A 16,092-nucleotide genomic window follows, 5' to 3' on the forward strand; every position below is an offset into this window, starting at 1 on the left:
ACGAGAGAGACAAAATTTTCCTTTTATAAATATAGAATTCATAGAAAAACTTGAATATAGTATGAGTCATTCAGCGCTGATACAGTTTTCCCAGATGATGAGAGAATCTTGGTAAGTCAAACTGATCCTTTATCATACAGGAAATTCATAGAAATAAAACTCGTGTATGTGTGTGTGTACTCACTTAATTGTGGTTGCAGGGGTCGAGACTCAGCTCCTGGCCCTGCCTCTTCACTGATCGCTACTAGGTCCTCTCCCTCTCTGCTTCCAGAGCTTTGTCATACCTCTTCTTAAAACTATGTATGGTTCCTGCCTCCACTACTTCACTTGCTAGGCTATTCCATTTCCTGACGACTCTATGACTGAAGAAATACTTCCTAACGTCCCTGTGACTCGTCTGAGTCTTCAGCTTCCAGTTGTGACCCCTTGTTTCTGTGTCCCCTCTCTGGAACATCCTATCTCTGTCCACTTGTCTATTCCCCTCAGTATCTTGTATGTCGTTATCATGTCTCCCCTGACCTTTCTGTCCTCCAGTGTCGTCAGTCCGATTTCCCTCAACCTTTCCTCGTACGACATTCCCCTGAACTCTGGGACTAGCCTTGTTGCAAACCTTTGTACTTTCTCTAACTTCTTGACGTGCTTGACCAGGTGTGGGTTCCAGACTGGTGCTGCATACTCCAGTATGGGCCTAACATACACAGTGTACAGTGTCTTGAACGATTCCTTATTAAGGTATCGGAACGCTATTCTCAGGTTTGCCAGGCGCCCGTATGCTGCAGCAGTTATTTGGTTGATGTGTGCCTCCGGTGACGTGCTCGGTGTTATGGTCACCCCAAGGTCTTTCTCCCTGAGTGAGGTCTGTAGTCTTTGTCCACCTAGCCTATGCTCTGTCTGCGGTTTTCTTTGCCCCTCCCCAATCTTCATTACTTTGCATTTGGCAGGGTTGAATTCGAGAAGCCAGTTTCTGGACCACATGTCCAGCCTGTCCAGGTCTCTTTGCAGTCCTGCCTCATCCTCATCCGATTTAATTCTTTTCATCAGCTTCACATCATCTGCGAATAGGGACACTTCAGAGTCTATTCCTTCCATCATGTAGTTCGCATATATCAAAAATAGCACTGGTCCTAGAACTGACCCCTGTGGGAACCCGCTCGTCACAGGCGCCCACTGTGCCCACTGTGTGTGTGTGTGTGTGTGTGTGTGTGTGTGTGTGTGTGTGTGTGTGTGTGTGTGTATGTGTGTGTGTATTGTTCCTTGATAATGTGAGTAGTCACGAAAGCGCTTGGAATTTCTGTATTTTTTCACAGTGGTTGTTTTGCATATTCTAATATCACCTGTTTACTGTGATCTTATTGCATGTATGTATATATATATATATATATATATATATATATATATATATATATATATATATATATATATATATATATATATATATATATATATATATATATATATATATATATATAATGCAAAAAATCATGAACAAGCGATACAAGATGCAAAACAACCACGAGGGAGATGAATGACACCTCTAGGCCTTTCGTGTTGGAATCACCAAAACAGAAACTTGTAATGTTTGCAGAAAGAGGAGAAGGCCCAAACAAATGTGATCACAGGATGCGCCTTTGCTTTTTTTGTGAAGGTAAATATAGCGGATTACTGTGAATGATTAAAGGCAGCATGTAATTAATCTGAATTATGCAAGGTTGGATCAGTATCTAACCTAAGAGCGCGTTGAAGTCACCCAGAGTGAAGACGTCGATGTTTGTTTATATTTGTTGACATCAACCAAACACAATAGGAATTTAATAATAATAATAATAATACTAATAATAATAATAATAATAATAATAATAATAATAATAATAATGATTTTCGGTGAAAGTAGAGAAGAGTACATGTATATTTTATACTATACAGAACACAATATGTGAGGAGACATGATGGTGTCACATTGTACGACTCGGTGTACATTACAAGGGCCAGTGTACATTACTAAGACTAATGTACAATACCAGGACTAGTTACATTACTAGGTCTAATGTACATTAAGACTAGTGTACATTAATAGAGCAAGTGTACATTACTAGGGCTAGTGTACACTACCAGGACCAGTGTACATTACTAGGGCTAGTGTACACTACCAGTACCAGTGTACATTACTAGGGCTAGTGTACACTACCAGTACCAGTGTACATTACTAGGGCTAGTGTACACTACCAGTACCAGTGTACATTACTAGGGCTAGTGTACACTACCAGGACCAGTGTACATTACTAGGGTCAGTGTACATTACCAGGACCAGTATACATTACCAGGACCAGTATACATTACCAGGACCAGTGTTCATTACAAGAACCAGTGTACATTACTAGTACCAGTGTACAATACCAGAGCCGACATACAGTACATATAAAATATTTTGTAACCCATTTTCCAGCATACATTACTCATACTAAATAATTAAATCTTATATATTTATTACTGACTCAGTAAAGGGTTCGCCTTGATAAATACTGTAATTCATCTAGTGTTATCTTAGTAAACTGATTTGTTGATCTCATTAATGTTCTTCTGGTTGGGTTGTTAATGGGGTTTAAAGCTCATTTGCTACAGTCATGTCATTAAGGCTGCATGTAAACTTTTCACCCCTAGACACGGATACTTTAATATCTGAAGCAGATATTAAAGTATTCGTGTATACCCTGAGAGAAATACAAGTCTCCTTGTATATACTGTGTTCTGAAATGAGACTTCACTGCACACCCAGGCTAGATACTGAGCTATACTGTTTTAGCATGCTAGAGTAATTACACCGTTGCGTTAATTCTTCATATTGGTTTTTAACAAACCTAAAACCCTTCTTAGAAAAATTAAAGTGACACAATGTTCAAAACGTATTTGCGTTGTTTCTGGGTATTCCCGGATAAGTAATAACACCAGTGGTCCTGAAAATACTCTCACCATCTCGGAAAATTGTTGTCCGTTTCTCTATTTATTTCGCTTTCACCTTAAATTCATGTCAGTGTCTTTCATTATTTGTTAAAGTAAACATGGGAAAAGTAAAAATTAGGATTTAATAGTTGGATCTTGTGTACAGCTGGTCAACATACTGTATCGGAGTACAAAATTAACTCGAGGGCTTGATATTAAATAACAGAAAACGAAAAGAAAATTGACAAGGGGCGACTCGTTGGTATTTGGGGTGAATGTTCACCCGCGACATATAACCTGACCGAGTGAGCAGCTGGTGTCAGTCAACGTTGAGGACTTCTGAGTTTCCTTGAAGTTCCAGTATAATGTTTCCTCTACGCTCTCTTGTGAGTATAATTACACTGGTTTCATTGGTTCTTAGTTTGAGCTTCATTACATTTGTCAGACTTTTAAAGAATGATATAAATGTATTCATATTACGTTTTCAAGCCATTCAGCTAATAATTTTAGGAGATGATCATCGCTGCAATGTGGTCACTCTCAGCATCATTCATGCAGGAATTACAAGTCATCTTGCAATACAGAACATTTATAATTCGCCTTGATTTACATATGAAAGTATTATTTCTCCTCTGGTAAGTTGTGTACAGCGGCGTCCAAAACAATATTATGTGTAAAGATGGAAATACATTCAACAACAATGCAGATGTTGGTGACATAATAAACGAGGCATGAGAGGACAGATGTCGCGAAGATCATTCTCTATTTCTTCCTCAGTTGATGATGTTTACACTCCTAGCTGCGGTGTACGTAGCCGTGGCACTGCCCAGTCGTGGTTTCGGACATAGCGGTAGATACGGAAATGGTGGATTCGGACACGGGCATGGATCCCATGGTCACGTGTAAGTACTAAAACAAGTATAAGACAACGACTTTTATTAAACTTTATAGTCACTAAAACTTGTGCCATATATAATATATATTATTGAGGTCTTATTTTCTTACAAAGTGTGCATTACAAAGTGTGCATTTGCAGGATACACAGGCCAATTTTCCGTCCTTCGTACAATCCTCACGGTTCCTTCCATCATCGTGGATAAAAAAATTACCTTGTCTTCATCCCAACCTTGGACACTGGACCGCCTCTGGTAGCTAAGGGCAAGTGAGGACTTCACCATCTTTACTAACTCTCTTATCAGTTATCTCAAAGTTGAGAAATTAATCTTGAATTTGTTAATATATTTTACGAATAAATATGTTGTTATATTTCGTTTTTTGATATCCACAAGGTGGTGTCACCTGTCTACCTAATGATGGTCAACACAGAGATAATAAACTGACAGAGGTCTGCTTCTAAACTCAGAGGAATGATGATATTCTGCACAGCAGTTACTGAGAGTGTAATATCACTATGATGAAGAATTAGACACATGTGCAACATCTGGGTATATTTATTTGTAAACGTTTCGCCGTTCAGTGGCTTTATCAACACAAATTCAAGGTGTGCAAGAAAGGTATAAAATACCGACAATATGAAAGTTAAGACATGTGCAACATTTGGATATCTTTATTGTAGACGTTTCGCCATCCAGTGGCTTTATCAATACAGATTCTAGGACATAATAGGAAGACAGTAGAACTATATACAAAAGATGAGGTAATCAGTCCCTCGGCCTTGGAGTTAGTGTTCACAGCATCGTGGTGGAGGAGAATCTGGAGCAAAGGCAAGAAAACTGGCGTTTATATAGGCGTCAGTGGAAGGGACGGGCAGCAGACGAGGGCAGTCACTGGTAGGCGGGATTCCCCAGTGGAAGTAGGTCCTTCCCAAAGAGATGGGTTAGTTGCAGCAGCCGTGAAGAAGGTCTTGTAGATGTCCTCTGAACCAAGATTCCATGATGTTGCAGTGTCTTGCACAACTTGTCAGACACTGCAACATCACGAAATATTCGATCTCTATTTCTCGTCTCATTTATGTCTCCAAGTTGTTTCTCTCTTTTCGTTGGCCAGTTATTTACAGTACCATTAGTGTATATAGTGAAATGAATACCAGTGTGAAAAATAAGATTAGCAATATAATGTCCATCGTTCTTAACAGCATATTAATCTGGCTACACTGATTCAGACACAGATATGTTAGTTAAAAGTCTGGGTGTGATTGACTCAGTTATCTGGACTAGTTTATATTAAAGCAGGGATTTTTTCTGCTGAAGTGAATTCCTGAGATTATATCGCGCTTTCTTCTCAAGAACAAATAAGGTGTACGTCCTATGAAGTGCAAAGATTACTGTTATTATTATTATTATTATTATTATTATTATTTACAAATGCAAGACACTCGTAGGGGTCATATCAAGTGCTGGTATAAAATTTTTGTTCAGCTGGTTGGCATTTTTGATGGGACTTTTTTTAGGCCTGGCCTGTTCTATGTGAAGCAAAATTTGAAAGAATGTGTATAACCTGTGCTTTCACATTTTTTGGTTACTAAATATAATGCATTTGGAGGAAAATGTTGCGCAGTGCGGCTCTATATTGATAATGTAAAGCGCTAAGCCCGTGTGGGTGTCTCAACGCTGTTCAGTGTAATATAATTATTTCCACGTTTCTGGCTAATGAGTAGAAGGTAGCCAGGGAACACACAGGTGCAGCTTGTATACACTATACCTGTATATTATATTCAGGGAATGAGCGGTAATCAAATCTAATCCTAGGAAGAGGAGGGTTGACTCAGCTCCTTGCAACAAGAACTCAATACGTTCATTAAGAGAGACAGGTTTAGTCTGCAACAGATGTGAAAAAAAAAATTACCCAAAAAAGCATAATTCTGACACCATTTTGGGGCATTTTCTAACTGCTTTTATCACTATTTTTGTATTTATTTGACGTCATCTGTAAATTCTGCTTTATATACTCCCAGTGTCGGTTCTGTTGAGCTCACTTTGTTATAGTATCGATACAAACTCGTTTCTCACCTTTATATTAAGAATTTTTTCAAATTTATCTTTTCGTGAGTGGGTGACATCACGTTAACAGAAGAAAATCAAATGCCACTTCATATAAAAATATTTATTAATAAATTATAATTTTTTTGAAGTGTTCAATGTTTTTTTTCTTGGAAAAAAGAATAAATAAATATCTTATAATTGTTGATGGTTACAGGTGACTGATGATGATGGTGGTGAGTGAGAAGGTTCAGTATCCCGGGTGAAGGGAAGACTACCTCCGTCAGCGGAAGTATTCATTACGACCGTATATTGGCTCTTGCAAATGACGGTGAACTATCCTGTGGGATCTGCAAATGTGACACTGTAGTTAGTACACAACACTTCACTCTAGTATTGTATGTATGTATGACTGAGATTATATCAGTTATGAATATTAGTGTGGTTTGCATTGAGTTTTAATACATACACGTGACCGAACGATCCTCGCCGGTCTCCGAACCCGCTACCAGGTCCGAATCTGTTATGTCCATAGATACGACTGGGCAGTGCCACGGCCACCAGAGCTAGGAGTGCCACCAGCATCAGCTGCGGGAGGAGGACGTGGTTATTGACAAAGGTACTTATTTGCCTCATTTTATCAGCCTCATGGTTGCTAATGATGTCTTGTCAAGAAACAAATAAAAATATTCACCGACTGTTTCTGACCAAAATATAAGATAAATGAAGTATAACTTTTGGAATAAACCAATTAGCAAAATGTTACTGTACTCACCACGGAACGCAGAGGTAGCAGCCTGTAATGTGTAGAAAACGCAGTCATTATTCGTCCGTTGTAACTAGCCAGATTAACACCAGTTTGCCTCTGGACCGGGTATATATGTGCCGGCTGGATGCTGTTTCTATTAACTTGGGTTGCCAGTTGGTGCTTTCTTCCTCTTCCAAGAACTTACCTTACACAAGATTACTGGGTGAGGTTGGCTGTCTCTCTGTATGTTGGACATTTTCATTACGCTCTCACAACTGTAGATCGATTAATGCAGACGCATTGTACTAATAAAAGATATCGACTGAAAACGCGAAACTGCAAATTTCCAAGAAGGAAAATTCTGTACGGTAAAATAAATGTTAAAAGTGTGGACTGGGAGGACTGGTGTCACCGCCTGACTGGTAATGTAGGTCACTACACACTACCGGGAAATATTCAGTGAATGTGATTAAATTATTTTAACTTCTCCTTGTTATACACAACTTCTAAGCGTAACTGATATAAATATAAGTCATATAATGTGAATTATTCATGTTGCGCTGCAGTTATTGGAATCTATCAGAGGAGTTAGCATCTGGTGGGCGTTGGTGTTTCCGGCAGTGAAGCAAGCAGAGCCACAATACTGACTCAGTGGTCATCTCTTGTCTACGTGGTGCTGCACACGGGAATCATCCTCTTCCTTTCCCCGGTCTAGTCCCAGATTAGGCCTACTGGTCAGTCAGACTGCTATTCCCCAATTATTTGAAAAGAGGGTATTTAAAATCCTACTGACTACTCTCTCCCATTCAGACGTCTCATCACTTACTGTTACTCTGCTTTCTGTCATTCAAATACTCTTTGAACCATTGGAACTCTCTGCCTTTTAACCCAGAGTCTGTTCCTCTCATTTCTAGATTAATCGCTTGTGTGGCTTTTATACACAAATAACCCACACATAGAAGAGAGGAGCCTACGACGACGTTTCGGTGCGACTTGGGCCCTTTACAAAGTCACTTCGACTTTGTATATGGTCCAAGTCGGACCGAAACGTCGTCGTAAGCTCCTCTCTTCTATATGCGGGCTATTTGTGTATCGTTCCAGTCACGGTATTGTGCCTTTTTTTTTGTTATTTGTGGCTTTTATACTTGACGTGCAGGCGAAAGGTTTAAACATAGTATAGATACCTGGATAAGAATAAGCTCAAACTGTATATAAGTTGGATAATTAAAGATTTAGAAAAACACAGTTAGTGCTGTGTCCATCAAAATGTGCTCCTGTACAGCCTAAAGTAAAAAAAAAAATATGTATATATATATATATATATATATATATATATATATATATATATATATATATATATATATATATTTCTTAAGACTAATCACCTGTTAAAGATTGATGTGGGTCACAATTGTTCTATTGTAATCAAGGGAAAGCACTAAACTAATAGGGGTTATTCAGCACCTGTGGAATGTGACGCATTCAGATTCAATTCAAGAAAGATGAAGATAAGTCCTGTTCCTTGGATCAAGAGCCCCTCACCAGCATCGAGGCAAAATAATACGTAATAAGTGACAAAATAGCATCAACACACTACATTCAATATATCAACCTCCTGCTGAGTAGGATACATTATTTTTTATATTTTATTTAAAACAATGCATTACAATGTATAAATAAATAAAATAACAAGAACTAGCCGTTGACAGATATAATGACCTTCCATCACCCAAACCGCACCACACGCACACCCTCGTGTGGGCACTCTCCACCTCACCCATTACCCTACTCGTCCCTTGAGCTATAGCTCTTAAGTTGACACCTGAGGACGCTGCAAACTAGCCGAGATATGTACATATTTATATACAAATAACAATGTCTTACACCTTCAAGACGAGTAAACTGCAATCCCAGGACGCATGCACAACCTGTATCACTATTCTATGGCAGGTGTGACCATAACAATAAAAAATTGCACAATATATATACATAGCACACATGAATAATTTATAATGGGTGACATCACCCACTATGCCTATCTCCCCAACAAAAAAGGGGTGGTGGGAACCTTCCCTCCATCCCTATTGCTGCACTCCAACCCCACCTAACAAGAATACAAGAATACAATATTAAAAGGTGGTACAATAGTATATGACAAAATCCTCACTTTTACAAACAAGAGCCATATAACAACCACCACAGATTGGTCTTCAGGTCTCTTCGCACACTAACATCAGCCATGATCCTGTGTCTTAACCTGACAATCAAGGCTTAGCCACCAACACCATGTGCATTGACAAAATAGTATGCATCAGTTAAGGTAATCTACCAGTCCCGACTATTACTTCCACACTATCGGGTGGTCTCCTCCCCCCCAGTGCAATTCGGCCCTGTCCATCTACTCCCTAACGAACATTAGAAACAATAATACAAAAAAGAAATTAGGTGTCTTATGACAGTGTTATATTACTTGTGTACACAATATACAATTGACAGTTGTACTAAGGGAATATTCAGTTCACTGTCCTTACACTCCAAATGGTACCATCTACACACGTTCTCTTCCACACACACCCACACACACATCACCCACTCACTCCCATTAGGGAGCGGGTGATGTGTGTATGCTGTGACTAAACTCACCCACGCTTGTTCCCTCCCCCGTTCACATAGCCAATAAAATCCCTAATGTTAGTTCTCTGTAACCCTCCGAAAAAGCCACCTGCCACCTATTCCCGTAAATTTGCCTATTGCGGCACCATGTATGGTAGAATGCTGCAGCTAAAACTCGCCTCCTCACCTCGCAAACCCCCCGCACCCTCATAATCCATGAGATATATACAATATATATAGTCAACCATGATGGATGCCAAAGCCCTAGTGACACTCTCCTCCAACCCTCCCACATCTAGACTGAGCACCCGCAGCACCGACACCCCATATCCTCCCACCCTCCTAACCACTCTACACATCCAGTCCCGGATGTTCCCCAAACCCTCACAAAAATACACTACATGATATGCCTTCTCTTCCCAACCACTGATGCCCTCTACGGCCCTTCGATTCCGAAGTACCGCCCCGTCAGCAGAATGCCATGTAGAAACCCATACATCACCTCACGCGCCCTGGGCTGTAACCTCAACTTACTAAAACGGTGCCATATATCCCCCCATGCATACATTGGGGAAATCCCCTCCACCTACGCAAAAACTCTGCCCACAAGCAGCCTACACAAGGCACCTATTCTGACCTTCTCCGGTTTCCCTGCTAACACCAAACCCTGGAGTGTTAGCAGTTCCATGCCACCATACAAAAGTCTCAATCTGGCATACACCCTATCCAACTGTCCCCCACACAATCCCTCATGCAACACCTCCCTCTTAATAAAAACGCATTTAACTCGCCTTTTCAGATCTAACAACCTCAATCCACCCTGACTGATGCACAGGTAACATCACCACCTCTCTCCATAACCAATCACAACCTGATCCCCACAAGAATCAGAACACCCTCCGAAGTATGCCGAAGTATGTTCGTAATCGCCATCCCTGTTAAGGGGAACATGGATACCACATACCATACCTTGCTATACAATAACGTGTTAATCACGATTACCCTTTGTAGGAGAGTGAGGTGGTATGGTTGCAGTGCCCCTAGGCAACCCTGGATGCCTTCCACCAACCTAGTTGAGTTTGCTTCTCTCGTGGCCCTCAAGTCATCCACATATATAATACCACATATTTTTAGGGTCCCAGCATGCCTTCATACTATGTTACATTCCCACTCTACCCTCCCTGCCCAAACTCCCAACCCCATGATCATTAACTTCTCAAAGTTTACCTTCATACCTGTCGCACCCCCCCAACAAGTGCACTGCTTCCTCTAGTTCCCCCAGCCTGGTCTCCATTCAGTAAAAGGGGTCCTGTACACACGCAAACAAGAGCTGTGACATTGGACACCCCTACCTAAGACCCCTCCCCATGACAATTGCCTCCCCCAAGCAGCCGTTGATCTGCACCCTCACCCATGCGCCCCTGTACAGTGCTTCAACCCATTTTATGATTTCTTCTCCAAAACCCTGACACCAAAGTATTGCACTCAATGCTCCTCTTTCCACTCTATCATATGCCCCTGCCAATCCAAGACTAACAGTCCCCCTCCCCTCCCCTCCCCTCCCCCAAATCTTCCACAAAAACTTTGAGGATCCCATGCCCCATAATCAGTGACCTATCTGGCAATCCATATTGGTTCCCAGAAACAACTCTCCCTACTACACACTTAAACCAATTACCCAAGACCTTCACAAATAACTTGTAATCCGTGCATAGCAATGCAATGGCGAGGTAATCCCAAAGGGTATGCTGTTGCTTCCCCTCCAAAACCAACACCACCACCGCCATTGCCTGCTTCTTCCCCAATTCGCCCCCTCCATCAAATTCATCAGTCAAACCAAAAAGCTACTCAGCAGCTCCCATTGCAGCAGATAAAACTCACACAGAGCCCATTGATACCTGGCGCCTTCCCCTTATGCATCTCACTTAATGCCCTCCATGTTTAATCCTCCGTGATGACCCCACCCAATGCGTCCCAATCTCCCCTCCCCAGTTTGCACGGCACATAATCACTAACTCTAAAGCCTTCCCCTCCACCCCACAACTGTTCCAATACACCTCATACCACCTATCGGCAAATGCACTCATACCTGTCATAGTCCATAACAGCTGTCCCTCCTGATAACTGCCCATCGACGACTGGACTGCCAAACACGGGATAGCAGTGACCTGCTGCTGCTGTCTCTGTTTGCACAATACGCATGCCGATGGCCGATCACCCCATAACACCTCTTCCACTCCCCCCTGCACCCTTACCACTGCAAACCTCTTCTCCCGCACCACTCGTATATGCTCCTTCACAACATCAATTTCATCTACAGGATAAGCTCCCACCACCGCACCCTGCACATAACAATCCCATAACAATCCCATAACCTGTCCTCCAAATAATTGATTAAACCATATTTCAATTGAAATATGCGTTTTCCTTCCCTCACATAAAATTCCCTGACCCTTTCTTTTGCTACACCATCCCACCATGTCACCACATCTACCACCCCCCTCCCTTACACACTAAGCTGTTCCCATAGTGCTGTAAATCCCTCTGACCCCTCCTCGTCTGTGAGCACGCTCGTGTTCAATTCCAATAACTCTTATGCCTTTCTGCCAAAGACTCCCACCCCACGTCCACCAATACCACCCTATGATCTGAATAAGTGACTGCCACAGTGTGAAAAGACCCGTGTGTACTGCACCATGCAGTACATACCTTCCCGACCCTCACATTCTTTCGCAAGTCCTTTACCTCATACACTCTCCCTCTGAAAAACTAATGGCAACCCGCTTATAAAGGAAACCAGTCTTTTACGTATAATTAGCTCGCCAACTGAATGAGGCCATTGACCGTAAGTTTGCAGTAGGTCTCCGGAAAACGTGCCCTCCACTGTCCCCCATAAATAAGTTTGTTTCTGCAAACCGTTCTATATATGCCTGCCGCAATTGCTCTAATCCTAATTCTTCCCCCTCCCATGTCCCTCATTCCCCAGGACATATACAGAAAATCCACCACTACATACATAATCGCCCTTTTCACTTCTCTGGAGACCCCGCGTACTTCTAATGTTAAGGCTCGCAGGGTCTCTACATTACCCCCACCCATCAACCTAAAAACCTTCGCTAACCACACTCTTACCTCCCTCAACTCTTCACAGAAATAAACTGCATGGAAAGCTGTTTCCTGTTCTCCACAGTGATCACAGGTCTGTTCCCTCACCAATCCCATTGAACACAAAACAGCTTTCGATGCTAATATCCCCATTATAAATCTATATACAAACTCCCGTACTCTCGGCATTAACTTAAGCTTTCGAAAGTCATTCCATATCATACCCCAATCATACAAGGGATAAACCGATACCCCCTGTATGATTTCCGGCCTTCTGCTCATCGTCACCAAACGTCCCACCCTAAGTTTTTCCACCTCCCTAATCAATAACAATAACCTCAGCATATCCTCGCATTCAATTCTTTTCTGCTCCACCATCTCCGCACATCCTCTATCACTTTCCCCACTCTAACCCCTCTTTCCCCCCCCCTCCCTAACGAACCTCTGTTTCACATATAAGGCCTTTACTCTCGGCCCCAACGCTAAAAGGCCTACTCCTCCACTGTGTATATTCGACATCACCACCTCCTTGCTTAGCCATGCCCTCCTGAAACCCCAAACATAACGTAATGCCCTCCTCTGAATCTCATGTATGTCTGGAGTCCGCAGTGGATACACCACAGCCATACTCCACACTTTACTATAAACTAATGAATTTATGATTATCGCCCGCTGTTGTAAGGTGACGTCCCCCGCCCGTAAACTCCTTAACCTTTTTACTGCCTTCTCCACCACCACCTCCAAATTCACCTGCCTAGCCTCCCGCACATCTGTCATGTACGTAACTCCACAAATTTTTAGCCTAGCCACTACTTCCCACCCAAACTCCAACCCCAAGCCCCCCCACCCAGGCACCCACCTCCAGCAAACTTGATTTTGCTCTGTTCACCCGCATGCCAGATGCCCTCCCGAAAAGCTCCAACACACTTTCCACCGTACACAATCCCTCCACTCCGACTATCAGAACAGTGGTATCATCCACATACCCCACCACATCTATACACCCATCCTTCTCCCCATTTAAAATCCCCCTCCCCTCAACGAGCCCATAAAATGGATGCTGCATACACGCAAACAATATTCGAGACAGGGGACACCCCTGTCTCAAACCCTTCTTACATCCTTACAGGCCTTCCCAACCTGCCATTAATTTGTACTCGCACCATTGCAGATGAATACATTGTATCAACCCACCTCACCACTCCCATGCCAAAACCGAGATGCAACAAACTAGCCCTCAGAAAGTTTCTATCCACACAGTTGTATGCATTTTCCCAATCAATGCCCAAAAACCCTCCCCCGTTGCAACCCTCCCAAAAAATCCCTAATGCGGCCATGCCCATCTCTCATGCTTCTGCCCAGAATACCCATCTGCCCCTTATGAATAACCCCACCTAACACCTTCTTCATCCTATTGCCCAGTATCTTCGCGAAAATCTTGTAGTCGGCACACATTAGCGAAATAGCTCTGTACTCACTCAATACTCTTCCCTCTTGCTTTTTGTGTACTAATATGACTACACCCGTTCGCTGAGTCTGTCCTAACTGTCCCTCCAGTCGCATACAATTCATGACCTTCACCAGACAGTACTTAATGTCCTCCCATTGAGTTCTATAAAAATCATTTGATATCTCATCTGTACCCGGTGCCTTGCCAGTACTCATATTGAACACAGCCTCCTCAACTTCCCCCATGCTAATCTCACCTCCCATCCCCATGCCCTCCTTTCCACATGACCCTAAACCTCTCCCCCCCACACCTCCTCAATAGCATCGCCCTCCTCCCCCTTCCCCCACTTCTTTTGGAACCAGAAATCAGCATAATTGCTCATGCCTTCTGTAGTATTCAGTACCTGTCCCTTGTGATAACCACCCATATCCTCACTTACCTCCAAGTTTAAAATAGTCGAATCCTTCTGCCTTACCTTAAAACCTCGCAAAACACTTCCTGAAGGTTTATCACCCCACAGCACAGCCTCCATTCCCGCCCTTACACGTACTGCATCAAATCTACCATTATGTAACTCTGCCAATCTGTCCTTAAGTTGCACCATGTTGCCGTACTGCCGCCCCCCCCCCCTTTCCTCATAACACCCATTTAGCTGATATTCAAAATAATTTTGCAACCCATACCTCCACCCTGCCTCTTCCCTTCCCTTCCTCTTATATAAACCTGCTATACCCGGCTTAGCGTGCCTTTCCCACCATTCTAAGACACACGACTCTACCTCTCTAGAATCTAAAAAAGTTTGCCACCATTCCCCAAAAGCCATACTCACCTCCTCACTCCTCACGAGTCTTGCATTTAATTTCCAAAAACCCGATTGTATCCTAACCATACCTTCCCAATCAAGATCTGCTATAACTGCCCTATGATCAGAAAACCCCACATCAAAAGTCCTGACTCCCAACACATGTACAGCTTCCGTTGCATAGACCCTATCTAATCTTGCAGCATAATCCCATCTGACGAACGTATACTCAACCTGCCAACCCCCCCTCCCCACAACATCCAAAACCCCCACGTCTCCAAACACATTACGTAACATGCCCAACATACACCCCGCCCCCCTCGGTTCCACATCCCCTCCCCTAATAACACAATTCCAATCTCCCCCTATGACAGTGACTAAAGGTAAACCCCTTAAATAGTACATCAAAAATTCCCTCACAAAGTTCTCCTTGACTAGTGCGTTGCTATCTGCCGGCATATAAACTCCTATAAAACACACCCTCGTTGCACCCCACTCCCCCTCCACCCTCACGACCCCCCCTCCTCCCACCCCAAAATACGCAATGGACTGGTTTCCTTTAAAACCACAGCAACCCCACCTTTTAACCTCAAAGAGCCACTCACATACAACTTATATCCTTTCAAAGACAACTCACAACCAAACTTATAATTGTGCTCCTGAATGAAACATATATCTACATTAAATCTCTTTAAAAACCATTCCACCCATACTCTTTTAACCTCGGCTCTCAGGCTATTAACATTGATCGTTACAACCTTGAATTATGACAGTAAAGGTGGCTTGCCCCGCCGCCTTGGAATGGCACCCACGTGACCTGGCTGCTGTCTGTCCCCCAACCCCCCCCCTTATCCTTTGAACCTTTCAGTACTTCAGCACCGCTACACCCACTCTCCGGGAGATCCAACCTGGGCTTCCAAGACTTCTTCCCAGGTCTCTGCCCTGGCGTTAAGACGTCATCCATATCAGACGTCCCAGCTGTTCTCTTGTGTGAACCTCCGTCTCCACATGTAACCTCCTCTTCCATGCACGCTCTGTGCACCTCAGCCACTACCATGTGCTTCTTCCCCTCATTGCACACAGTCTTCCCACGTCCCGATGAGACTGTAGTTTCCTCCAATGAGCGTCCACGCTGCTCATCATCCAGACTCCCCTCCACCTCACTCAGGAAGGTATTCAAAACCTCATCCAACATTCCATCCTGTTGCATTACAGGCTCACCGTCATCGTTCGTCGTCGTCGTCTGCTCAGGCCCCGTCCCCACAGGTAACGTAGCACATGAGTCCGTCTCCGCCTCTGCTTTATCCACTTCCTCACTCCAACTGCACGATGCCTGCCTTTCGGCCGCATCTGTCTCCTGCACCACAGGACCCAACTGATGATCCACCGGTGTTGGCATCTGTTCCCTCCATCCTGGTTTCCTATGGCATTGGGCTGCCATATGGTCAAATGATCCGCACAGCCTACAAGTCCGCCTCTGTCCTGCATAGTATACGTA

General features: G+C 43.2%; 1 protein-coding gene and 1 long non-coding RNA gene across 3 annotated transcripts in view; one reads left to right on the forward strand and one right to left on the reverse strand.

Moving 5' to 3' along the window:
- Positions 1 to 3,215: 3,215 nt before the first annotated feature.
- Positions 3,216 to 4,132, forward strand: LOC138853669 (uncharacterized). The gene is made up of 3 exons (XR_011392839.1): positions 3,216 to 3,323; positions 3,715 to 3,839; positions 3,974 to 4,132. It is a non-coding gene; the product is annotated as an uncharacterized lncRNA (long non-coding RNA).
- Positions 4,133 to 5,985: 1,853 nt separating this feature from the next.
- LOC138853670 (uncharacterized) overlaps positions 5,986 to 16,092 on the reverse strand; it is a 43,199-nt gene continuing 33,092 nt past the window's right edge. Inside the window, exons 1-3 of one of the 2 annotated variants that reach the window (XM_070091720.1) lie at positions 6,652 to 6,876; positions 6,346 to 6,464; positions 5,986 to 6,226 (exon numbers count right to left, since the gene is read on the reverse strand). In XM_070091720.1, the coding sequence (XP_069947821.1) occupies positions 6,160 to 6,226; positions 6,346 to 6,464; positions 6,652 to 6,699 (234 nt within the window). In that variant the 5' untranslated portion in view covers positions 6,700 to 6,876 and the 3' untranslated portion in view covers positions 5,986 to 6,159. Of the gene's footprint in view, positions 6,227 to 6,345; positions 6,465 to 6,651; positions 6,877 to 16,092 lie in introns of those variants that run through there. The other variant, XM_070091718.1, reaches the window with a different exon arrangement.

Source organism: Cherax quadricarinatus, chromosome 37 (genome assembly GCF_038502225.1).
Source record: "Cherax quadricarinatus isolate ZL_2023a chromosome 37, ASM3850222v1, whole genome shotgun sequence".
NCBI lineage: Eukaryota > Metazoa > Arthropoda > Malacostraca > Decapoda > Parastacidae > Cherax > Cherax quadricarinatus.